This window comes from Chelmon rostratus, chromosome 20, assembly GCF_017976325.1.
Source record: "Chelmon rostratus isolate fCheRos1 chromosome 20, fCheRos1.pri, whole genome shotgun sequence".
Taxonomy (NCBI): Eukaryota; Metazoa; Chordata; class Actinopteri; order Chaetodontiformes; family Chaetodontidae; genus Chelmon; species Chelmon rostratus.
Genome location: NC_055677.1, coordinates 14293452 through 14318725, shown reverse-complemented (window position 1 = coordinate 14318725; position 25274 = coordinate 14293452). Strand labels below are relative to the sequence as shown.

At 42.3% G+C, this 25274-nt stretch overlaps 1 protein-coding gene across 1 annotated transcript in view; it reads left to right on the top strand.

Moving 5' to 3' along the window:
- Positions 1–25274, top strand: part of ctnnd2a (catenin (cadherin-associated protein), delta 2a) — a 198205-nt gene that overhangs the window by 53679 nt on the left and 119252 nt on the right. The window contains exons 3-5 of the mRNA XM_041961934.1: positions 17057–17091; positions 18101–18205; positions 22018–22190. Coding sequence (XP_041817868.1) covers positions 17057–17091; positions 18101–18205; positions 22018–22190 — 313 coding nt within the window. The remainder of the gene's footprint in view (positions 1–17056; positions 17092–18100; positions 18206–22017; positions 22191–25274) is intronic.

The following is a 25274-nucleotide window of genomic DNA, read 5'->3' as shown; positions in this document are numbered from 1 at the left end:
GACCACTAGTTACACTGCTTTCCTGCTTTCCTGGGCTTAGGGCTTAGTTTATACCATAGTTTGCATAAATACTGGACAGAGCATCTGGGTCGAAAAGGTGAAGCCAACATATAGTGCCTTATCCTGCGTTCTGATTGTATGTAGGCTTATGAGAAAATTACCCTACTTCTCACATGATTTTTTACCACGGTAAAAAGTTTCCCAATTACTAGTTTCAAGTATTTTTTTCAATACAGCGCAATGTTCGCTTTGCATGCTCTAGGACATGGCTACCTTGTGTTCGACAAGTCGCTACCACGGTGTGTCTAATCAGGATAGAGACATAGCAATGCCCTCCCCTCCACCCTCTTGCCCAAATGTGGTCACTTCTGACTCCCAACAAAACAAGATGGCGACAGCCATAATGCCACACTTCAGATCAGCAGCCAGCAAACCAATTGGTGACCCTTGGTTTATACTGACAAAGATTTTGTCAGCTTTCTGTCACTAATGGCCATCAGGTAATTGGCCACTATGTACTCAATCAATCTCAAATCTTTTAGATCTTGCTTCTTTCCAATATGTCAGATTTTTTCCTTTGCTTTGTTGTGGCGTGGTTAGTCCAAATAATGTCCCTGCCTCATTTTGCCTGTAGAAGTGAGGGTGGATAGATAGGCCATGCTTACTCCTGTAGGAGTCAGCAGCTGGTGACTCCATGTTAGTGGCAAGGAGACGGAGGCCTGCAGGGCCAACAGCAGCAGTGTGTGTCTGTGTGTGTGTGTGTGTGTGAGTGTGCGTGCTCGTGCTTGTGCGTGTGAGTATGTATATAAGCGCATCCCTGTGTATGTGTGTGTTCTCATGCTGAGGGGAATCGGGGGTGTTTGGTTCATTAAACATGCAAATGCATGCTTATCTTCCCCCAACACCAGATAGTGGTGAAAATAGATAAGAACCAACCAAACCTTGCCAGAGAGGCAGGGAGAGAAAAACAGAGAGAAACTGAGAGGGAAACACTGAGACAAAACACAGACAGAGAGAGATAATAAAAAAAAGAAAGAAGCAAGAAAGAGACTGATTCCAAAAAGTAAGGTGTGGAGAAAGAACAGAGAAAAGAGGGTGAGAGCCACAGAGAGTCAGAAGAGAATCGAGCTTATTAATAAATGCTGTGGAGGGTAATGTCTCCCCAGAGCTTATATAATAGGATACCTGATGGCTATTTGAACACGTGTGTTATCTGTTTTCTTTGTTTTTGGCACCATTAGCCATAGTAATTCCCCATGATAATATTTTGTGAGCGTGAAGTGGGTTTGTCTGTTTTTTTGTCCGTGTCGATCGAGTGCTTATTCGTCGGACAGCTCTGATCGCATTTGAGCCAAATCTGGCAATATGGTGAATCTCGCTGCTGCTTTTGGCATTTTTTCAATTACAGTGATTGATCCAGCGGAGCAATCTAATTACAGGTCAGTGCAGGTCACATGATGCTGACTGACCGTGAGAGACACTGTTTGCAAGCCCACGAGTTCACTGTTGATGTTGTGCCTGATCGGTGCTGAACTTACCCTGAACCCATCACATAAAACTTTCAGCGCGTGTGTGCATCATTTGGTTTGGCACTCCTTTTGGCTAAAAAAAAGTGTGTGTGCATTCATCCATAGACGCAGAGATGTTGTGTTGACCACGCTCAAAAAAAAAACTCGACAGGCCATTATGGTGCTTTTTAATATGCAGCATCTGTGTGTGTGTGGGTCTGCGTGCGTGTGACTGCACGTGTGCGACACCCTGCTTGCCTGTCTGCCGCCTTGTAGGCATGTATTTTTCTGTGTCTGAGCGCGTGTGGTGACAAGTGTGATCAGTGTTAGGGAGAAAAGGTTTCCATTTAACGGGATTAAAATGAGCTGGTTCAAAAAATGTCAACTGTAATTCACAACAGCCATGTTCAAAACACAGTGATCACAGTGGAGATGCATTACAGAAAAAAGGTGGTTGCTGGTAATGTTTGTAATGTGTCGTGTTTGTCAACATTATGCTTGTATTGTGATCAACAAAGTATTACTCATTTGAATTTTTCAGCATTGTGTTTCATTTCGCCAAAATTAAAGCCTAAGAAGTCGCTGGAATCTCTTCCTCCTACCAATTATGGACAATTTTGGAGTTTTGATTGATTTCCTTAGGATTCCCATGAATATAAATATAATATATAAGTAGATAATTTCACAGAGAGAGCATGTACAAAGATTTTAAAAGGCACTTCTTGCATTAACTCTGCAATATTGTACCAACATTGAAACAGGAAATAATAAAAAAAAACATTTAAATGGGGAGGAGGCACTTGGATCGCATGTGTTGGTTAAAGTGAATAAAGGGAGTGCAACATGAGAGGTTTAAGACTCCACTGACACAGATACCTACAGCTTTCTGTTGTTTGTAAGCTCAACCAACCATCTCGTTTACGTTCCCCGGATATAATTAGAACCAGTGCTGCAGGTGAAGTTATAAATGTCCAGAGAATCGGAGAGACCGAGAGAGGCTAATGAGAGAGAGGATACGAGCAGAGGCGAGGGAAGAGGATTGGAGAGATAAACATACAGAGAAAAAGGGAGACAAATGGGTGAGACTCAGAGATAGTCTCAAAGAATATTTAGGGATAAAGAACAAGCTGCGAGCTGCATGCAGAGTCAGCAATGGAATATATTGGTCCCGGTTCATATGCGCATGTCTGTTAACGTGCAGGACTTATAAACATGCATTCAAGTTCTTGTCCTCTTGCTGATGTCCTCAAAAGAGTTGGTGCTCGGGGGCCTCAGAAAGCTCAGCCTTGCGTGTGTGTGTGTGTGTCAATGTGAGTGAGAGAGAAAGACTGAGAGGGCAAGCAGAAGAGAAAGAATATGAGTGAGTTTGTCCTCTTGAGGCATCATACCCTGAGGCCAAAGGAATCAAGGCAGGAGCAGTTTGAGAAAAAGATTTTATAGTGGAGGCATTGCGGGCGATATGTTGTGTGTGTGTGTGTGTGTGTGTGTGTGTGCCTGAGACAGGTTGTTTTGATGTGCGCACATCTGTGCCTCTTCTCTTCACAAGCCCAAGTTCATCACTTTTAACTTTGGGAACCTCACCAACACTTTGTCGCTAATATGTGCCGGCTGTGGGAAGGGGACAAAAATCGACAGAAAAGACAAACTGTCTGTTTAGACTCCAAGCCTTTATACTGCATCGTTACCTCTGGTGCCGACATGAATATTGAAGCCTTCAGCAGTTTGAAAGCAAACACAAAGACAGGACAAATGATTGATTGGATTCATTCATCGAAACATAAAACAATGCATGCACTATACAGTGCTGCGCTGCACAAAGCATCATATTCCCACAAAGACTTCACAGAGGATTTAGATTAACACAATAAAGCTAGCAAGTTTATTTCCTGAGGGCCGGGAGTAGGATGTGGGGGCAGAGTCCTCCCAAGAGTCATAACTGGATGCTGTGATTACACTTTTCATTGTGACTTTTATCACCTGCTCTGGATGCTCCCAAATCGATTTTTGTTTGCATTGTAACCCAGTGAGTCAGACGGTGTCTTGGGTGGTGAGAGTTGCTCGATGCTTTAAAACTGACATAATCCTGATGAATTCCTGCAGAGAGTCACAGTCTTTAACTTGTACGCAAGCATTGAAAAGGGTTGGCGAGCAGCAGGGTTAGTGTGAAATCCCATGTGAATGTCAATTGTTCACGTATTAACTTTGGCATATATCTATAATGCACATATACTTTGTGTTTTAAGCTCATTTTTCCTGCAGGTACTGATTCTTCTTTTTTTTTTTTGCAACCATGGATATCCTGTGTCTGAGTGCAGACATGTGGTGTTTGAACAACAGATTTCTGTGGCGCCTGTTTGTTTGCTTTGTTCCAGTTTCATTTGTTATGTCTCCTTTTCCTTTTTTCCTGAGCCTGTCTCCTTTTTGTATTTTTCATCTCCAGTCCTTTGGGACTTGCTCATGACAAATGGCCTTATAAACTCAAACTTGCATGAGGCATTAACTGAAAAAGTAAAAAAAGTTTTACGATCAAGTGTGTGACAGCTGGCAATAATCTAGTGAAACCAACCAACATAATCAAGTTACACATTGTACATGTATATCTAAAACAAACTGTTCTGGTCTTCAATCTGGTCTAAAAATAATGTTGGCTTGTGTGTTTTTTACTATGTCTCCATGAGGCCAGCTGTTTCATGGCTAGCTTCAGTGTGCTGTGGTTGGCATCTGTTCTGAGGTTCTAGCCCTCAGGTACCTCCCTTGGCTATTTTCCACACAAAACAGTCTGTTTCTCTGCTCTTCTCTCTTGATCAATTTCATAGAAGAAGATGAAGTAAAAACACCAAACACCAAAAGTCCATCTTTTTTTTTTTTTGTGCTGTTATGTCTGCAGGGATGTGACCTTAAGTTTTTAAAATGGATGGCCAAAACTTAATCATAATGGACTGGGAAACTGGAGGAGTCTTGATCACTGAACAAGGAAACATGACGGCAGCTAAACATGTTGGAAAGTTTTACTCTCTACCACATACACCCGCTGTGCAGAACATTTATTGTCCTCAGGTACCACTGTAATTACCACATCCTTTCTCATTATTTTTTTTCCCCATTCTCTCAATATCAGCAATTTGCAAAGAGAATGTTGGAGGTATATTCAGGACACAGGCTGAAACAACAGTGTGCAGGTGTAATTTTCTGTGTTTGAAAATATATTAGAGGCAAGTTTATACATTTAGTGATGTCACCATGAAAGTGTGCATTCAATATCTTAAACCTTAATAAATGGAAATCACAATCAAAACAGCAACCAAACACTGATTTTGTTGCAATCAATATAGTGTAGAGCAAGCTGTAGGCCTGTTATTTACCTGCAGTCGTTATCACAACTCTGTGTGTGTGTGTGTGTGTGTGTGTGTTTGCTTCCATTCTTCCATGCATCCAGCAGATCTTCTTTTCTGCGCTCACGTTTAATGGATATAATTTTAGAAATGTGATTGGATTTCTGGTGAAGGAATGAATGGGAAAAAATCAATGGAAGGTCATGCTTTCTGTATTTATGTTTGTGTGTGTTTGCAGATAAAACCAGAGAAATGAAAAATGAACAAACAGACAGGAAATTACAAAGAAATAACCTGCACACTCTCATATTTTCCCTTTGTATACTGTGACCCGGTCGCTACATCAAATCTTAAGATCTTTTCTGTATCTGTTTTTTCAAGATGTTAGCAATGTAACACATTTAGCACCTATTGAAAACAGCCTGCAAAATGCTAAGAATGAACAACAATGCTAGCAGAAAGGCAGAAAAATCACTAGCATGTTAGCTGCACTCTGCTAGGCAGATGGCCTTTGTGTGCATGTGTGTGTGTGTGTGTGTGTGCGCGCGCGCTCTAGGTCTGAGATGGATGCTGTTGAGTCATTGCAGTGCAGACATGGTGATATATTGTGATAGCCAGCCAGCTCCTCTCCTACCAGTTAATTAAAACCTCAGCCCCAGGGTCCCACTGCGTGTCCTACCACATCATTATCATCAATCAATCAATCACACTTATGCATGCATAGACTCCCACACACCATATGTATAAACTCATGTAGGCCATGTGAACAGCCTCAACCTCTTACACACCTACACACACACCTGCACCGTGTTTCTTTGTGTGATAGAGCATGGGCATCATTCATTCTCACTCGAAAGAAGCCGTGTCACTCTCCTGTGGAACATTAGCTGGCTATAGCATTAATTACAGTAGAGGAGTGTGAACCAGATGAGTGATAGGTCCAGCAAGGCATTAGTATACAGTACATGACCACATTATTTTCAGACACAACTTGACTATGTGGTAATGGGCTGAATGAGAACTATTCAAAGAAAATGATTAAATGCATCCCAGGAGCTCGCTATTGTGAGGAGTACAATGTGCCCACTTACAGCTTCCTTAAATTCAAACAAATGGCATATTGAGAGAATGAATCACCCAGAAGCACGGCTCTTGATGTAAAAAAAAAAAAAGAAGAAAAAAAAAACGAGGGTGGGCCTGCAGAGTTGTGCTAAGTGACCAGAAGAAACTCTAAGATCAAGCTTAGTACAACACAAGGATGCAAAGCTCCCTGTAGTCTGTGACAAGATTAGTGTCCGTTCCAATGTAAATAACTGGGCAAGAGGCAAAAGTGAAGAGGCTTCTTGTGGACTTGTCTGATCATCGTGCTGACCTGTTACAAGTGTGACGGCATCAGTGTCATCAAACAAATCCTTGGCTAGCATCCGCTCCCGTTTTTCCTCTGATTTGACATGTTGAATATTGCACTTAATTGCATAAAGTGTTGTAATTTTCTCGGCGTGCGCGCTGGTGTTTTTATTTAACAACTATCTCACACTTCAAGTGCTCTCCCCGGAATCATGAATATTGACAGTGTGAAGCTCATGTTGAGCTGTTATGCTGATCACACAGTCAAGCTGCGACAGTTCCTATGCGGTGTAAGATTACAAGTGTGCGTTTGCGCGTGCGAGTGTGTGTGTGTGTGTGTGTGTGTGTGTGTGTGAAGCCACAGAGTATTGGTAATTGGTCTCACGGGGGCCTCAAAGAGAGAGACGGTGTAAGGCGAATAACCTCTCCCCCTCACACACATGCTGTACACACACACACACACCCTACTATACTGTATCCCTCCACTGGAGTGGAAGCTGTTGAGAGTGACGCTGTAACTCCCACTAAATCATTGGTTAGATTATCCTCTAGGGAATGAGTGATTTAGACCGTGGACTGCTTCAGCCCCTAAACCTCTGAGATGGTCTATCCACCCATGACATCACGCTGCTGCCCTTGAGTGTAAGTCTGCGTGTGTGTCTGGGTTTCACGGCGCCTGACAGACTGCGGGAGATTACAATTTATTTAGCAGACGAGATACAGACGGTGGGGTGATTTTCCTTGTTGTCTAAAAGATATATGACTCGATGAATCAGACACAATGGATGTAAATGGACACACTTTAAGAACACGACGTACCTCCTCCTGCTCATCTGAAGGAACAGATTTGTGTCGTTGTGAACGGGGTGTGAAATTGCCGAAAGATAAAAGCAGTTTGACTGGCAAGATGAAAAAGTTATGAAAGTGTTCCATCACCGCATGAAAATGACATGTCCAACAGCAGTGGCAGACATGGCACTTCTGGCACGGCGTGAAATATTGGTCACAGCACAAACTTTAAAGGGAAACATTAGAATGTACAGTGAGAAACGAACGAGCATCAGTTTCACTCCACTTTGTGAAAAACACAACTGTTTTTAAACTGTTTCGAGTAATGATTGACCGCACACTGTCCAGACCTCAGTTAGTGGTAATGACAGTTCTACATGTAAAATCAATCATCAGGGACTCATACTGGGTGAGGCCAAACTGTTTCTGACTCTGAGCCAGCAACACAGTTCACAAATTATGATTACTGTCCTGGCCAAGTGTTTTCACCTTTGGTCTTTGTAATCTTTGTTAATCCAATGCTGTTTGTCTAATTATTGGACTTCATCAGCAATACAGTACTGTGTGAGCACGCTTGCCCGGGTTGACGTCACATGTAATTTTAGTATTTAGCCTTTCATCTGCTCATCTCCAGCTGGAAACGTTTAAAAATGCATATTTTGTAGAAATACAGAAATTTTTTTTGTGTACTGTGACTTCTATTACAGCCACTATGCTACAGAAGCTCAGCTGCGTCTGCCCTCTGTTTTTTGAATTTAGTTGAGTTTTGTGGGCTAGCGGTGTACTGATACATCATCTGCCCTCCTGACTTTAATTTGCTAGTGTACTTAGCTGCTTGTGGTATTATTATTCATATGTAAATGTGTATTGTTATGCTAATATTACGGCCACTTTGTCACATGTGATTATAGTTCAGTCAAGGAGGCCTTAATGGAGCCAACAGTGCATGCCTTTCAATTAATATTGCAGGTGCTTTTATATAACAAAAGTTTTTGTTTTACGTCACTTTGTTGGGGAAAAAAATGCATACAATGTAGCACATAAATAGAAAATTCAAAATCTGGCAAAAAGGAAAGTTTGAAAGGCCAGGTTATCACCGTGCAAGGTAAAGTATATGAGGAAAAAAAGTGCTTCAGGTAGAGGGATTATATGTCTGTGTGTGTGCATGTTTATGCATGACAAGTGCAAGTCAACTCTGACCTTTAGAATTCACTAGTAAACACTATGCACAGCGTTGGGGGTAGCAGCATCCCGCACCCAGCATCTTTATTTACTGACTCACTGCTAAGCTGCCTGCCGTCCATGTCCATGTTATACATATTACTTTATAGGGCTCCTGGGTCTCTGCATGATCTACAGAGCAAACAGGAAGGTCTCTAAGTGCTGCATATAAATAAATAATATGCACAAACCAACAAGCACCACAATCCAGTTCTTGCATGTAGTTTGTCAGTGTAGCTTAAAGAAAAGCTTAAATTACTCTGGCTTTATGATGATCAAGCAAATCTCATTATTTATAGTTCACATAGTTGATATGTCATTCTTAACTTCTTCTTATGTAGCTCAATCACGAGTCAACATTAAAGCTTGTATTCTATTGTTCAATAATATCAAAAGTGAAACTTTTATTCTAGCATTTCATAATGTGTGAGGTAGAGCTCTTAATCTCTAGTTCAATAACATGTCATGACGGTCTTGCTGCAGTAAGCCTTGTTAGATGAGTATAAATATTGGACAGCCTCTATCTGTGTAGAGTACAATAATACATGTCACACCCAGTGTCAGGCCACCCGTCCCTGGTGAATTATGCATGGAAGTATTCTGTCATTATCTGTGCCGGTGCAAAACGGAGATAGCCCACCTATCATAATAACTATAATAGCTTGGTGATTTAGACACACACAGCAGATGTTCATGAGCTGAAATGGTGCACCCAGCAGGTGCTGCTCGCAGTGGAAACCCACATTTGTTGCATGTGTACACACAAACACAAGTAGCTGTATGAACAAGCATGCATGCAGGCACACATGCACACATACATGCACACTTGGGACTCATGCATGCCCTGTGAGCGGCCCTGCTCGATCTGCAGTTAAAATATATGGTAGAGTAATTGCATGTGTCTACTCCATCTAATATGGGGCTTTCCAAAATGTTGCTTGTTTAGATGTTGTGAAATGCTCCCATTTTGAAAGAAACCAATAAGACCTCTGTGCAGAACACTCATCATGTATGTTTTAGAAGTACATGTGCCTGCAGATGCACTGTTGACATAGAGCATAAAGAGAAAAGTGATCACATCTTTATTGTTTATGCTGCCTTTTTAATTTTTTTTCCCCTTCATACTTACAGTACATGCAGACCCACAAATGCATGCCTATAAGCTAAACATCTGCATGCGATTGTGTAGGATTTTAAAGTGGGAGAGGAAAAAAGCTGAAATATCTCTATTGGTCTTGTCAATACCGTGGTGCATTGTTTTCTCTGTTTTCTTTTTTGTATCAAGAGAGGTTTTTGATGCAGCTGTCAGTAGTCAGGCATTAGAAGTCATTCCAGTGAACACTTTGACTAGACAATTCTCTTCCAGCCTGACTGTTGAACTGTCATTCAGCTGTCATATGCACAAAAGTTTGTCCCCAGCCTTGTTGTGAGCACAATGCACCGCTTTCTGAATAGAGTATCAGAGAGCTTGTGCGCGGCTACACGGATGCGTACATGCACACACGTACGCAGACACGTCTATATTCAAATTATATGAAAGCGGGCTTGCCATACATGCATCCCCATAAACAAAAACACTTTTTGCTTTTCAGCCTCAATGTTTCGACACATTTTTTTTTGTGTTAGTTTGAGTCTTGTGCGTGATGTAGTTTTCTTCTGGTTTCATTCCTTTTGTTCACGTCGTCATTTCGCCCACTCCCAACGCAATGGCAACACACACTGTCATACACGCACGCACACACACACACACGCATGCCACCCCCACTTCCTGTGCAGAGCATAAAAGCCCACTCCTCTGCCTTGATTGACAGATTACCGTTATGGTGTCACATTGCCGTGCTGATGATGAAGTGCGACACTGTTGTTATGACAACCACCAGTGGGTAGATATGTATCCATATAACAGACAGATAGATTGAGTGGTTCCCAAACCGGCTCCATGCCTAAAGTGAGTCGGCGCAATCTTGCCTAACATTACTTTGCATTTTTCTCCCTTAAAGCTGTTAAGTTTTGGCATCAGTAGGCAAAGAATTCGATAATAACATTTCAGCATATTGCAGTTTGTGTAGTCTGAGAGAAAACTAGGCTTCTGTGCCTCCTCTTGGCTGCGTTTTCAGGCTTTAAAAAAAGCTAGCCCTTGACAGGAGACTTCAGGCAATCAAAGGTCATTTCAGAGAGAGGGCGTTCCTGTTGGCTGCTCTACAAATGCAGATGCGCAGGCACGTTCCTTCAGATGGCGAAAGCCTGGTCTTGCATACTATCTATCTCCACACTCTACTATCTCCACACTTAATTATAGCGCTGTGCCAGAGTTTGTGGAAGTGAATGGCTGATTCAGTCTGCTGATTCAATCCTGCAACTTGTGATAAGTTTCCATCACCTCTTTTGCCTTACATGCTGTGTAGTACGAAACAAGCGTGTGGACACTTCTCGGTTCCACACGGACCTTTGGACTCATTATGGTCACTGTCGTGGCACTCATATCATTGAGTGGCATGAGGCATGATGAGCGTGTGTATATGTGTGTGGAGTACTAGCCTGTCATCCCGCAGTTGGTGTCACAGCTGTCTCTGAAGCCTGGGGCGCTCTGCCCTGGGGCCACGATGGGCTGGAAGGACGTCTTTGAGAAGACAAGTGGCAGCGAGGGGGACCAGGGTCTTGGCGAGGCTCTCGCCGTGGAGAGCAGGTCCTATGAGGCACGAGGTTTCACGGGGCAACTGACTTCCTCTCCTGCCATTTGAACCTGTGGGTTTGCAGTACATGTGGCTCAGGTTCTGCACTGCACAATAGGCCAGATATTTTTCTTCAGGCTGCCCTTCAGTCTAGATTTGAGGATATTCTCAGGTCACATCTTTGCCTTTCCCACAGTACTGAGGGGAAACCTGGTCAAAGTGCGAATGCTCATCAAGGTTTCTGGTTGGTTGCTTGTGATCAGTGGCTTGTTAACCCTACTGGAAAGATTTCACAGATCAGGGTTCTGCTAAGCAAGCAAATTAGATGAGAAGTAGATTACAGCCAGTCAATGCTTCTCAGTGCCTTCAGTTGTATGTGAAAGAATAAAGATATTCAAAACGTAATTTAGACAAGATCTGTATCCATTATTGGGCTTCATTGTGAAGGCTGAAGAATTTTATTGATTTCTTGTTTTTCAATAATATTACCTACTTAGTGCCTTGTCACCAGCATCTGTATGTTATATAAATATAAAAATGGATTTGTGCACAGCTGCTTGCATTGCCCATAGTTTGTCAGCACTGAAGTGATCTATGAAAGTGCTAGTATCTTTATTTATATGTTGTATTTTTCATGTATCATGGCGCTATTTTATTTTTAACCAATCACTTCAGATTCTATTTCACATGATTCTTTAAATCAGTTTTCACAAAAATCTTTGAAACTGAAATGCTTGTTTTAACCCCTGTGCCATTCCCAAATGTCTGCTTTGAATGTCCTGAGATGCTTTCCGCCATCCAATCAGAAAACACGCGGATATCAGCAGCCACTGTCAACTAAACACACATGGAATTGAACACAGCTGTTCCAGGAATCTCCAAATAAGGGCACAGAGACTCCCTGGTATACTGTTTACACCTAAATTTTGTATGAGAATACAGTTTTTAGTAATGATTTTTGTGATTGGTCTAAATACAACAGGAGGAAAGTGCACTAGTTTATTGGTGCTGTTCTTCACTACTCATCTAAAATGTGGCTATGAAGGAAACACACCAGCACTTAATTTCTCATCCCCCACCCCATATATACTCGTGTATAAAGTGGGAGATGCAATCATTGAACCTCATTCCAAGCTAATTAGTAGGTTTATAGCTTAATGAATGGCCTATTAAATAGACAGGCCTGCTTTGTAATGGCCAGCTTCCCCCTGTTTGGCTTGAATGCTTCTGTATCATTCAGGTTTATTTCAGCCCCCGTGAACACCAGCCACTCTGACAACTGACATTTTAGAAAAGTTGGAAAACAGGGTAGCGCATTTAGGAGGTGGGTCACCCCTCAGCTGGAGAACGTGGTTTCAAGCAGCCATCAATCCTGCTTGTTCAGCTCTCCTTGAACAAGACACTGAACCCCTCGCAGCTCCCAGCTGTGCCGTAGCACGGCTTTGCAGGCAAAGACGAATGAACGTGCTCACTGAGATAAAGGAGCGCCATTTCAGTTCCTGCACCTCCGATTTCTTACTTATTCTTGATGCTCACATTGACAGCCTCTCCAACCTCAAAGCCACTATGCGTTGGATTTCCACATCACCGTCCTTCACCTTCATCATGGTGTTAGTTTTTGTTTACATGAAGATTAGACTATTGCAGTGGAAATCCGGCAGTCTCGGTGTTGCTTTTCCATTTTCCTGTTTCAAACTGAAAATTGTGAAAATGAAAGAGGTCTGTCTCACTCAGGTGAAGTTGGCTTCATTATTTTCTCTCCCACTCTGCAGGGTGTCACTAGTGTGTGTGCTCTATGAAATAAGCCATGTTGTTACAGGCTCATCCTCACTTTCTGTCAAAACGATCAGTTATTTCCTATCTATCTTATACTTGCTAGATAATAGCTGGGAATTGAAATTAATTGACTCATTGAATGCCTGTAAATATAGCAAATTTTCAGAAAGCCAGGACATGTTGAGGCCAACCTCTTGCTGAGGCATTAGTAAGTGTCAGACAGGACATTATGGTCTATTAGGCTCCTGCTTTAAGGCTGGCAATAATGAAATAGCGCAGGACTGCATACAGAGCCTGCCATTAATTCCCCTCTCCAGCTCAACAGGATAGCAATTATCAAACACGTAAAGCACTTTCGCTTTAATGTTTGTGTGGATTTGACACATTGTGTATGTGTTGATGTGTTTTTTTTTTAATCTGTGAGTATCCACAAATACTGTATGTCAGCGTGCGTGCACGTACAAGTAGCCAAAGGCCATTCAGATTTGCCGTGTGCGTGGTTTGCAGCTGAATGCCTTAACTGTAGAAGGTGTGTGTTCTTGTGTTATGTGAGAGGAAACCGTGGATGTGTGCTCGCACGCTGACGGCCTTATCGGGGCCGGCATGTGTTCTTAAGTGCTACTAGATAATCTGTGAAGGGAGGCAGCCGGAGGATTTGAGCAGAACCTTGTGTGGCAGTGTGTAACTCTTTCAGAGTAATGCTCTCCAAGCTGAGGACTAATGACTCATGAAGGATGTGGCTGCTGGGATTCCTGTCGGGATGGCCGCATGCTACCTTAAACACGCGTTTACCTGTTTTTTTTACTGGTGTACCGATCAGAAATGCACTGCCACTTTCATGCATCTTTTCAGCAAAATTCTCTACTGTATCTAAGCATTTAAATGGCTCCTGAGTTTTGTGAGTCTCCACATTCCCATCAGACATAAACACACCCACACACACACAAATTGGGACTATATATAAGCTGTATTTGCAAAAATATACTTTCTTTCTGGATATATGTTCATGAATGCTAAGTAGAGTGTGTGGGTATGTGTGCATGTTGATTTCACTGGGAACGGTAGAGGACGCTCTCTGTTGATTTAAGCCGTGTGGCGGTTGAGAGAGTCATAGTGAATTTAAAGTGTCTCTTTAATACAGGCTCACTGTTAAAAGAGAGGCGCTGCCTCGCCGGTGTTATGGCATTGCAGGCAAGAGTGTGCAATGTGGTGGAATAATGCTGTGCTTATTAAATCTCTCTCTCCTGTATGCCAGTGCCTCATGCAAACTTTTCTTTTTCTCTCTCGCCTCGCTCTCCTTCTCTCGCTCTAATCAAGTCCGCTTCAACACAATGACACAGTCTTTACTACACTTAACCTGTTGTATTTCCTGCAGCACATGAAAGTGTAGTTCCTCCTGGTTGTGATTCTCCTTTGCGGGTGTGTTGTTGTGAATGTGTGTATAGCTCTCTCTTTAAATTTTTCCTGCAACGCAGCAGTCCACCTGTAATTAGGGTTGGGTCTCAAGAACCACTTCTAAATGTATAAGAACTTGGACTTGAACTTGGAATTTGTCCAGAAATGTGTGTATGCTATTTAGAATAGCAAAGAGCAAATGACCTGGAGTTGGTGCTCACAAGTCTGTATTAGTAATACAGCCAACCCAGAGTCTGTCTGACATGATGGAGTATTTTCTGCAGAAAGGCATAGAAATGCAGCATTTTCCAATCATATTAATACTGTCCCTGAATAAGCTCTTCTTTAGCAAGACAAGTGTAAATGGTAAATGACACTGGTGGGAACCTAAATCACTTGAGCAAAAAGGTGTTTTTTTGCTTTTGACATATGTGTGTTTGTTTCCTTTCTTATTCATATTAAAAAAAACACAAACATTATTCAATACAGGCTAAAAACAGTACCAACCCCTGTCTATAATAGAGAAACTGTGACCGGCCCCTGGCAGGGCACTTGTTATCCCACAGCAGAAAAGCACTGGTCAGCTTCATGAGTATTCATTTTAAACTTTTTTCTGTCAAGCAAAGATTTGCTGAGCATAATCCTAATTCATATTCAGACGGTCAAACACACAAAAGGAAGCTACACGTGGCAGCCACACTTTTATAATATTAACCATTGAGAAGCAACTTGGGGAGTAATTGCCTTTTGTAAAAATTCTCTGCTGGTCCAAGCATTTAAACTAATGACCTTTTGGTCACAACTGTGTATTTCTATCCTTCTGGCTATTGCTGAACCTAGTGAGCTGCAAACCTGTAAAGTCTTTACATTTTTGAATTGGCCTTTGCTTAAGTTAGTCCCAGCTGGAGATTAATTGTCAAAGTAAGTTTACCCTGTCCATGTGAATGGAGCCCCTTCATCACACACCAGGAAATTTGGCCATTGAGCTGTTATCTTTATTTCGACAAAGCATTTCATTTTGCGTGCCTCTTTTTGTTCCAGTGCTAATTATAATGCTAATACAGTTTAGAATAAGTGGACGGGCTGGAAGGATTCAATGATAGAAATCATTAGTCTTAAAAAAAGTTGCTGAAGTGCTATATAACCAGTGACTTCATTCACATGGATCTACCCATTTAACCTTTTCTACCACATTATTGTGATGCAAGATTAAGTGATTTAATTCTTGCTCTGGTAATTGGTACCGGCATTTATGCTTGTCCCTCCTTCAGTGCTGCACTAGTTTATCACAGTGATTAGCAATTGCATAATTTCAACTAAAAGAAATGCAGGACAAGCTGCGTCTTGAGGGAAAGATAAGCAGGAATCATGCAGATGCAATCAGAAATGTCACACACACAAAACTATTGACTGTAGGCTAAAAGTTCATATTGATTTTTGCGAGTATGTGATAAGAAGAATGCTTCAGTCTGTCTTTATTTCATTAACAACTAAAATCGCATACATGAAATCATTGTGTGACATGAGATTGGGTCTTGAATGTGAGCAATATTCAGCAGAGACAAAGGAAACACACAGGGCGAACCATCGTTTTCATAGCTTTACAGTTCACATTCACCGGCTCCTTTCCGTCCACACTAGCCTCAACCTCTGGCGCGGCGGTCATGCTTCACAACCAGCTGTCCTGTCGGCTGCCCGGGTCCTGAGGTTCTGCAAGGACAGCAGCTCTGCAAACTGTCTAGCAGGCTGACTGAAATCAGAAATTCACTCACCAAAAATCATTTTTTCAAGTCAAATCACCTCCTCTCTGTCCTTTATCCCTGATGACTAAAAAGATGCTATGATAGCTCTCATCTTTTCTTTTACAACCTTTCCCCTCGCCTGCCTCCATGGCAGACTATTAACCACCGCTGCTTTACAAGACACCGACGCTCCAGAAATAGGCCACTGTGTTTAAAATCTAAACTTATTCAAGTGTTTAAATCTATTTATGAAAGCCAACCAGGCAAATAGACAGATAAACCCATGTAAATATATTCACTCATTGTCATGTGCCTCAACAAACCTGTACACACACACAAAGGTGCACAAGCACTTTAGGAACAAATTGGACAATGACACCCGAGGTGCACACGCACGCACACCGACAGACATGCAATTAGAAAGTCGAGTACGTGGAATACCAAACAGTTGAAGCGGGACAAACTCAGACTCCGGCCGACTCGACCAGACAGCCAGACTAATGGTGTAGATGAAGTCAGATGAAAGAGTCTATATGTATCAGTTAGTCCGTCCGTGTCTGCATTGATCACACAGCAGGCGGGTCAATACTCGTCTCCAACTTTCTCTTTCTGCCTGTCTGTTTCCTTCTGCCTCACTTTGGCTTTCTCTCTCTTCAAACCCCCCGTCAATCACCGATCAATTGACAGCCATCAGGAGTCCTGTTTGCATGAGTGCATGTCCACATGTAGCTGGTGCGTGTCTTCAACACCGTCCGTTAGAGAGTAAAATGACTGTTACCTGAGTGCACAGCGCCTCATTCTGTAAAATGTTATTCTTTTGTAAATGATTGCCCCGGGCATAACGACTGAAATGGCATTTAGGAATTTTGACTTCATTTTTGTATTATTTTGTTGTTTGTGTTTTTTTAATAGTTCAGCAGAATAGGACATGAAAGAAGTTCAGGCCATTAGCGGTTCATTTTAGGACAGTAACACTGACAGTTGCTTTTGGTGCAATAAATATTTTACATATTGTACAAATATTAAAATACAGACATTGTGAATGACTCATTTTAGAATGACTCTCTGCATTGAATGCAAATGAACACTGAGTTCAAAGTGGTGACTGAATGTCTCCTGTACATATAAATAAGAATCTGAGCATGAAGATATTTTGTAATCTGCCTTTGATTTCAAAATGCTTCTAATACTGCTGCTGCTGCCCTGCAACTATGTTAATGTTGTTGCTCTTTATTAGTCTCAGTCTTATTATTAACTGCATCCTTCTTTTGCAGTTCGACAGATGAGCAGTTTCGCTGGAACGCCCAAGGTAAAGTTCATCATGAATGTTTATACAAACACACACACACACACACACACACTGACTTCAGTCACTTTTGGAGACATTATGTAGACATTCATTTGTATTCATTTTCTGGAGACTTACCCTAACCATTACCACTGCTTGCCTAACCCACTGACCCTGTTTTCCTTTGTGGACACGGCTTTAGTCTCCAATTTGTCGAGCCGTCCCAAATAAAGTAGTCTAAAATTTGTCCTCGAACAACACTCTTGTAAAGGTATTGTCGCATGAACTGACTCCTCAAGTCTTTTCATTACTGTTTGTAAAATGGTTTTAAAACTCAACAACGCTGGCAGAATCTGCAGGGTTTTATATTTGCAACACATCTTGGGCGGAAGGATTAGATTTATTGCCCCGACACCGGCAAGGCCTGTTCCGCCTCGCGTCTGAGTGACATACTAGGAAAATTGTGTGTCAAGGAACATTTGAAATTTATACCAGCAGCCCAGTAATGTATGGGCAGAAGCACCCACCCACATACCTGATGGATTAAAAGATGATTGCAGACACACACACAGATGCGCGCACTCTCACGCAGACACAGACACACACTCGGATGCATATCAGAATATCTAAGCGGTGCGAGACCAAGGCCACTGTTGGTTTTGACGGCCTGTGTTAATCTGCATTTGTAAAGACCTCCAGCATACACTCTGCCAGACAACTGCTGCTTACATGTACACAAAAACATACTGACGTACACTTAATGTTGACCTTTTTGAACAATTTCACTTCCAGTCAAGCAGCTCCCAGGGCAGACTTATCAGGGTCCTTTCCAACATATAATCCAAATGTCCTGCAGCTCGTAACCAAGTCGTAATGTGTCGGGTTTTACGAACTATGAGAGGAGACGATTGAGGTCAAGGCCGAGAGGGATCTCATTCATCTCTTGGCCTCCTGCCCTCTTTCCCTTTCCTCTCTCTTCTCTTTGTCTTTGTGTCTTCCTGCGCCTCTCATCCTCTTCTCTCCTTCACAGCGGACGGACAAAAGGATATCGAGGATGAGTTGACGACAGGTTTGGAGTTGGTGGATTCCTGCATTCGCTCCCTCCAGGAATCAGGAATACTCGACAGCGGAGAACGTAAGTGCACTCACCAGCGTCGCTGTTTGCGCTCCCACCAAAACAAAACACAGTTTATGAGCATGAAGGTACACATTGAATTTCATTTGAGTTTTCTAATTTTTATGTTTATTCACGTTTGTTCTTTCGTGGATGGGAACTTAGTTGTTTTCAGAACTTTGTAAACATATGATAGCTACAAAATCAAGGTCTGCTTAACTCTAGCAGGCATTTCAAGTGTAAACAAACCTGTTGCTACTTCAAAAGGGATGTGAATCTCATTTTTCATTCTCACGCACGGTTTCTCCTTAAACAGTGTTACTGTGGGGAAAAAATACCCAGGCAGTCTTAATAAACACTACACCTGTTGTTGGTTTAAATACTGAAAAATGATGGTGTGTATTGTTGGTAATTATTCTTGTTTTCCTGGGAGGAAAGGAGAAAATGTACTCTTATTAGTCCCTTAGGCCGTTAAGTATCTGAAGCAATTCCCTGTGTTGATATTGAGTTCTCACACAGATTTCATTTCTACTTACAGAAAGCAAGCTGAGTCGAGGGAGGATTTTGTTCCGTAGTACGTATATAGTTAAGTCTCTACTATAGTTTGAGTATTTGAAAATGTGAAAAGTTAGAGAAATGCATTTTCTCACCAGGTAAGAATACGGCAGCGTATAGTATAGTTGAATAATAGATACAACTGACATCAAAACCAAGGGCTTGAAAGCTTAATTCATAACTAGAAGTGTTTTTCTATGAGCAGATAAAAATTTCATTGCTACTTTTATTGTGGAGAGAAACAGATAACAGCCGGGAAGGACAGCACATAAAGAGGCAAACACACCACGCTGCTCCTGGGTTCGAACAACCGTCCAGTTTCACGCAGCTTTCCCATCCTGCACGCGTTCTGACAGACCAATTCAAACGGCGGGGCTGAACGAGAGGCGGCCTGTGTGTGGGGTCCGGCTAAATGTGCGTGGCATTTTCTTTGCAGGTCATTGGTTTTGGATCACTGCATTCCCATTTTACTTATTGTCCGTTGACCTTTTTGATAGTTGATACCGGTGTAATGGATGGCATTTGAAGAATTTGCGCTGTAGATATTGCTCAGCAAGTTTCTACATAAGAGTTTGCTCACATGTCATCCCATAAGTTTCACCATCGGTGAGAACGAGAAGAATGCACGCCTACGTAATATGTAACACAGGAAAACGCAGGTTTAGGCTGTATAGCACATGGAGTGCAGATCGAGAGTTCTGTATGTAGGACAGCACAAAAGCTGGACGGGCTACGACAGGAACATTTTTCTCAAACTTGCTGTTGCTTTTCTCCTTTGATAAGAAACAAGTTGAATATTTAAGCACGTGCCAAACAGTGGGGACAAATGTCAGATAATTTGATTCTTATCTTGCTTGAAGGAAGAATCCCCGTCTCCCCTGCTTCAACTCCAAAAAGATGGCACTCTCATTGTGAGCACTCTTACTGTGGGCGCTCCATACCAGCTATTTTTTTCCCATTTTGCAAATGGGCTTCTACCAAAAGCATCACAATGTGTGGGTACAGATAAATTCAGCATAGCTTTGCGTGCATGGGTGTGTGTGTGTGTGTGTGTGTGTGTGTGCGTTTTCCCGTAAATGGCATCGCTGCAAATAGCTTAGCGGTAAATACATAGAACAGTGACATGTGGCTGACTTCAGTGCAAGGTGGAACAAAACAGGGGGGCTTTTTGCTTTCAGCTGATACTGAGGTTGGTGAGGTGTCACAACAGAGGCACACACAAATTTGTGTTCAGAGAGACACAAAGTCTAAAAAATGTTCATGTCATGAAGTGAAATTTACTTCTCAAGCAATTACTGTGGAGCTTTGGTGTATTGTGCTGTCTTAAAACCAGCCTTTTTAAAAAGGTATAACCCGTGTGTGGTTTTGTGAGGTGTGTGTGTGTGTGTGTGTGTGTGTGCGCGCATGTGTGTGTATAAACATTTCATAGATTGAGTCAGAATACGACGCTCATAATTTGACTGAGCTGCTGAAATATTCATATTTTCCATGAGAGAGTGAAGACTGTTAGACTCAATAGAGACATGAAAGGACTTAAAGCCCTACTAGCAGCAGTGTTTTTTTTATGTCACCCTGACTCATACACACTTCATTATACACACAAGCAGCACACACATATAGAGTGCATGCTTGTACACACTCGCCATCACACAATGCACAAACACACTGTTTGTCCGTCAACCAACCTAATGACGCTCCAATCATCCGGTCGTCACCAACGCGCTGCACTTCACACGTACCAACACCCAAACAAACATATGCAGTTTTTGTCACACAGCGCGCGCAACGCAACAAACGCCGAGGCTGAGCGATGATGAGTTCGGGAGCTCCCACTCAGACTGCGTAACACTGAGTGCTGTTCAATAATTCATAAAAAGTAAGGGATGAATCGAGATGAAAAAAGACAAGTCTTTTGTGAAGGCAAGAAGCAGAGGAGTTGATCTCGGTTCACAGACTCACAGGGAGAAAGAGATTCTGGGGGAAGAGTGGGAGAGAGACAGAGAGAGCAACCAAATAGATATGGGAGAGGAATAATAAGGGGCTTTTGTTATTTTGGGTGAAAAAAGAAACATGCCAGTGAGCTCTGGGGAAGACACTTATTGTAGACTTTATAAAGACATATTCATGATATTTAGAAATTCGAAATTGGGGAAGCATGAAAAAACAGAGATATCCTAGATTTGGCTGCCTTATACCACCTCACGTGATACATACTCGAAATCTGCAGTCAGAGAGGAGAAAGAGTAAAAATAACAACTTATTGAAATATTTATACATCGCTGAGTGAATAGGTCAAAGACCTAACTGCTCTTCAATAGAGCCAGACCACATGTATAAACTCACATACAGATAACCTATATGACCACTGACTTTTGAGTGGTTTGTAACAGCTCCCTGCTGTACGCCTCTTCACTTCTTACACAGCTTATAGATAGCCCATCTTAAAAACTGCCTTATGATGTTCTTCTTCCAAATCAATATGAGGTTTATGTGCAGAGCATGGGAATTAGAGTGAGAGGGTTATTATTTGATGCCACAGCAGTGACTGCTTCAGGTGGTTGGAGGTGGAGGAGGCGGTCGAGGATGACGTGTGTGTGTGTTGCGTGTGTTGTCGTGTGTATACTCAGTTGATCCGTGCAGTCCCCTATATTAATACTTTAATGGTGCTCAGGCTCCCAAAGTTTATGGAAGGTGAACCGAGTGTACTCCAGCCATATTCCAATGCCCTGCAAAGCTTTGCAAACAACAACAGAAACAAAACAATGTTTAATCGTTCATTTCAAACTAGAACTTCCTTCTGTCTTACGCAAGCGGTCAAGTGAAGTTTTGCTCAAGTCGGCAACGCAAGGTAACATGTTTAGGGTGGTAACAAATCAAGTTATTAGGTGTTACAACTTTCTTCTTTCCAGCCCTCCTCCTCCCGTCCTCTCCATCTCCCTGCTCCTCCTCCTCCTCCCATTCTCTCTGTTCCTCTGTTTCTCTTTCCCTCTGCTAATAAATTATGTATGCCATCTCCAACTCACAGAGTGCTGCACTGCTGCACTATCTGCTCTAAATTGCTGCTCTCTCTCTCTCTCTCTCTTCCCCATTTCACTCTTTGCCTCTCAATCTTTCCCCTTCACGCCCCCTCTCTTTCTCACTCTTAATCTCTCTCTCCTCACTCTCTCACTCTCTCTATATATATATATGCACACACATACACACACACACACACACACAAACTCAACTCAACCCCCACCTCCCACCCAACCATGCACCGCTCCTGTCTCTGTCGGTAGGACCGGCTCTTCTTTCCCAGAGTTCCTTGCAGCTCAACTCCACCCCGGAGGCTTCGCTCCAGTACTCTGCCAGCTACCATAGCAACCAGACCCTCGCCCTTAGCGACAGCATCTCCGCAGCAACTCCTCAGCGCAGCGGGCAGGTTGGAGGAGCCGTGCACAGCTACAACCAGGTAGGAAATACTGCTGCACGCAGCCGATAACGAGGATGCAGGTGGTGATGATGATGAAAAGACAACTGGACAAAAATCCTAACACAGACCGTTTGTGGAAACTTAAAACTTGGACAGCAGGCTGTTGGCCAGAGAATTTTAATGATTGACATCAGAGGAGTTTGACCGTGAAGGTAACTCACCTGAATGAGTTTTTCCATAGTTTGGAAATACAACTGCATTATACTGTTTTGCAATTTGAAAACATGCAGACCTTTGAGGACCACTGTCGAGGATATACTGTTTATCTTGATCTTCCAGTCCCTCGCTCCTCCGTTTTTTCTTTCACAAACACCCCCCGTCTTTTCCTCTACCCCGTTTTTTCATGCACTGTCTTGCACAGCGATACTCCAGCTACATGTAGCTCTGACGCTCGGTATGGATTTGGTTGACATCACAGTTGAGTCTAGCTGATCAAGTGTGTAAATACCTATTCGTACAGAATCCCATTTTATTAGCTTTATTGAAGCGCTTTAGTCCAGTGACTACAGCTGGCTGACTTGAGAGGCAGGTTTAGACAAATTCATTAAAGCTGTTTAGAAGACGACAGGTAATCGGATGCTCATAGACTAAAATGAGGAGATGATTAAATGCACACAGAGACATCTCAGCGAGTGTCTGGCTCGCAAGGACTTGAGGAATAAAGCTAGAGACAAATTCACATTTTAATCACAGCAGTGTGCTGATGAAGAGAGAAAATCCACCAAATTACTTTCCAGCCTACAGGAGCCAATTATTTCCAATTTTCATGTCCTTAACATATAAATGGTGATACACGTACTGTATACACACATGCTTACGCACACACACATATGCGTTTTCAAACCACCCACACATCTGCTAAATCAGTGAGCAGCTGCAGTGCTTCATTAAAATATACTGCCAGTGTCTGGGGCAAATGTTCCTTTTGTGATAGATGGATTTAATGCAAGAGGAAATATTTTAGGTCAATAATTATAATGCAGGTAATTATTTAACAATGATCACAGCTCTTTGAGAATATCCTTTATGCATCTTCACGAGTACCTGCACATGCTTTCAGTAAGGTTTCCATCGGTGAAGTGGATGGGTGTTTGTTTTGTGTCGTGTCATTTTCTCATTTGCTGTGTGCGCATGCGAGTCTGTGTGCATATGTGCATTCGTTTGCTCGCGTGCATGCGTCTCTTAGGTAAAGAAGGTAAAGTAGGTGATATCTGTCTTTGTATACATACTCATTCATTTTCCCCCTACAGTCACACCAAAGCTCATTTCAGAGCTGGTTTCAGAGAAAGCTCCCTTAGCTTCCCTTAATAAATAAGAAATACAGGGGGTAAAGACAGAAAGATGGAAAAACAGGACTGTTGTGGAGATGGATGGACGGATAAGGCAAAAGGAGTTTTTATTTTGTCTGTATTTTGATTTTTTCATAATATTTCTTGTCCTATGTTTCCCTTGTATTGCAGAGTTCCTGTCCTCTTTTCTCTCCTCCCTTCTTCCTTCCCTGTCTTCTTTGCTCACCATCTCTGTCTATGTGAGCATGAATGTGTGTGTGTGTGTGTGTGTGTGTGTGTGTGTTTGTGTGTGCATCCTCTTCTCTGATGTTTTTGGCTTGTCAGTGTAATGGGGCCAGTGTTGTCAGCAGGGCTTGTTGCTCATGAATAGCTTTACACAAGCCAGTGCAGCCAGTTAGGCAGGTGCAGCTTGCATGCATGTGCAATACATGCAGCATTTCTTGGTGCACTTGTGCACATGCATATGCACTTGATGGGTGCATTTATTTAAAGTTTGCACACTGACTGTTTGAGGGAGAGTAAGAGAGAGTGAATGGTCTAGCACGTTGCTCCTCTTCTGTAGGGTATTTATAACCCTGAGAGGCCCCGCTTTAATAATGCATGGATACATGGCACCTCAAACATCCCAGTGTTTTACTGGAGGAAAAAAAAAAAGCAGCCCTGCAAGATGACACAGAACAGCATCGAGAAAGTGCTCTCCCTCACACGCTGTGTCGGGCTTTCTATCTATTAGTCACCTCAGCCAACAGTTCATCCATACTTATTTATTTACCCGATGAATCACCCATCCAGCTGTTTATCTATTCATTCATCCACTCATCAGTCTTCATCAGTCCATTTCTGTCTCGCTTTGTATCACAATGACTGTAGCACATCTGCAGTGTTGTATACAATCAAGTAGCATAAACCATTAATGGGGTTCTTAAACTCAGCTTTGTGGCCCGCATCTCATCAGCCTTAGATGTCTCACTTGGCTTCATAACCTACTAAACTAACACAGGGGACTTGTATAGCAGATTTTTATGGTGCACACTGCTCTGGATAGTGGCTCACATCCCGATTAAGATGCCTCTCTGACTGTTTATGGACACTTTTAATAGTCCACTCTCTAATAACCCCTTTATCTATGTGCACTCAAACAAACATATCAGGTAACATTGTAGACACGAAATACTTACAATACAAGTGCACTTACCATAAGTTCCATGAACACCTCAAATACTCAAACAGGTTTTAAAGACTGTAAATAATTGCAGTCATTCATGGTAAACTGTAGTCCCTGCTATAAGAGAGGGTAGAATATGTTACCTGGGATATTTCAGTAAAATTATAAATACTGATGTATTTAAATACAAGATTACGTACTTATACTGCTTATTTTAGAATTCTGGGAATGACTATTTACAGCAGCATAAGGAGGGAAAGTATTTATATAAATGGCATAAGTAACACCAGGTTTGTCATGGTGATGGTAGCTGCTTAGTGACTCCTGGGACAGACAGTTCATTTAATAGGGATTAAGATGAGAGGCATCACTCAAACTCCAGCTTAGCACTCGAAGAGCGTGATTCCTATCGCCGAGACTTTGCATCATGAGAGGGAGCGCACTCTGCTGAACGAGTTGCTGTGAAATATCTGTTTATGGCATCAAAAACGTGGGAAATAGAGCGAGTTTAAAAAGCCCCTTGTTTTGCTCCTAAAGTTTCCTGTTAACGTCGGACTCAGTGGGGCAGTTGGATGGCACTCCTGCCACTTTGAGGCTAGCAGCGCAAAA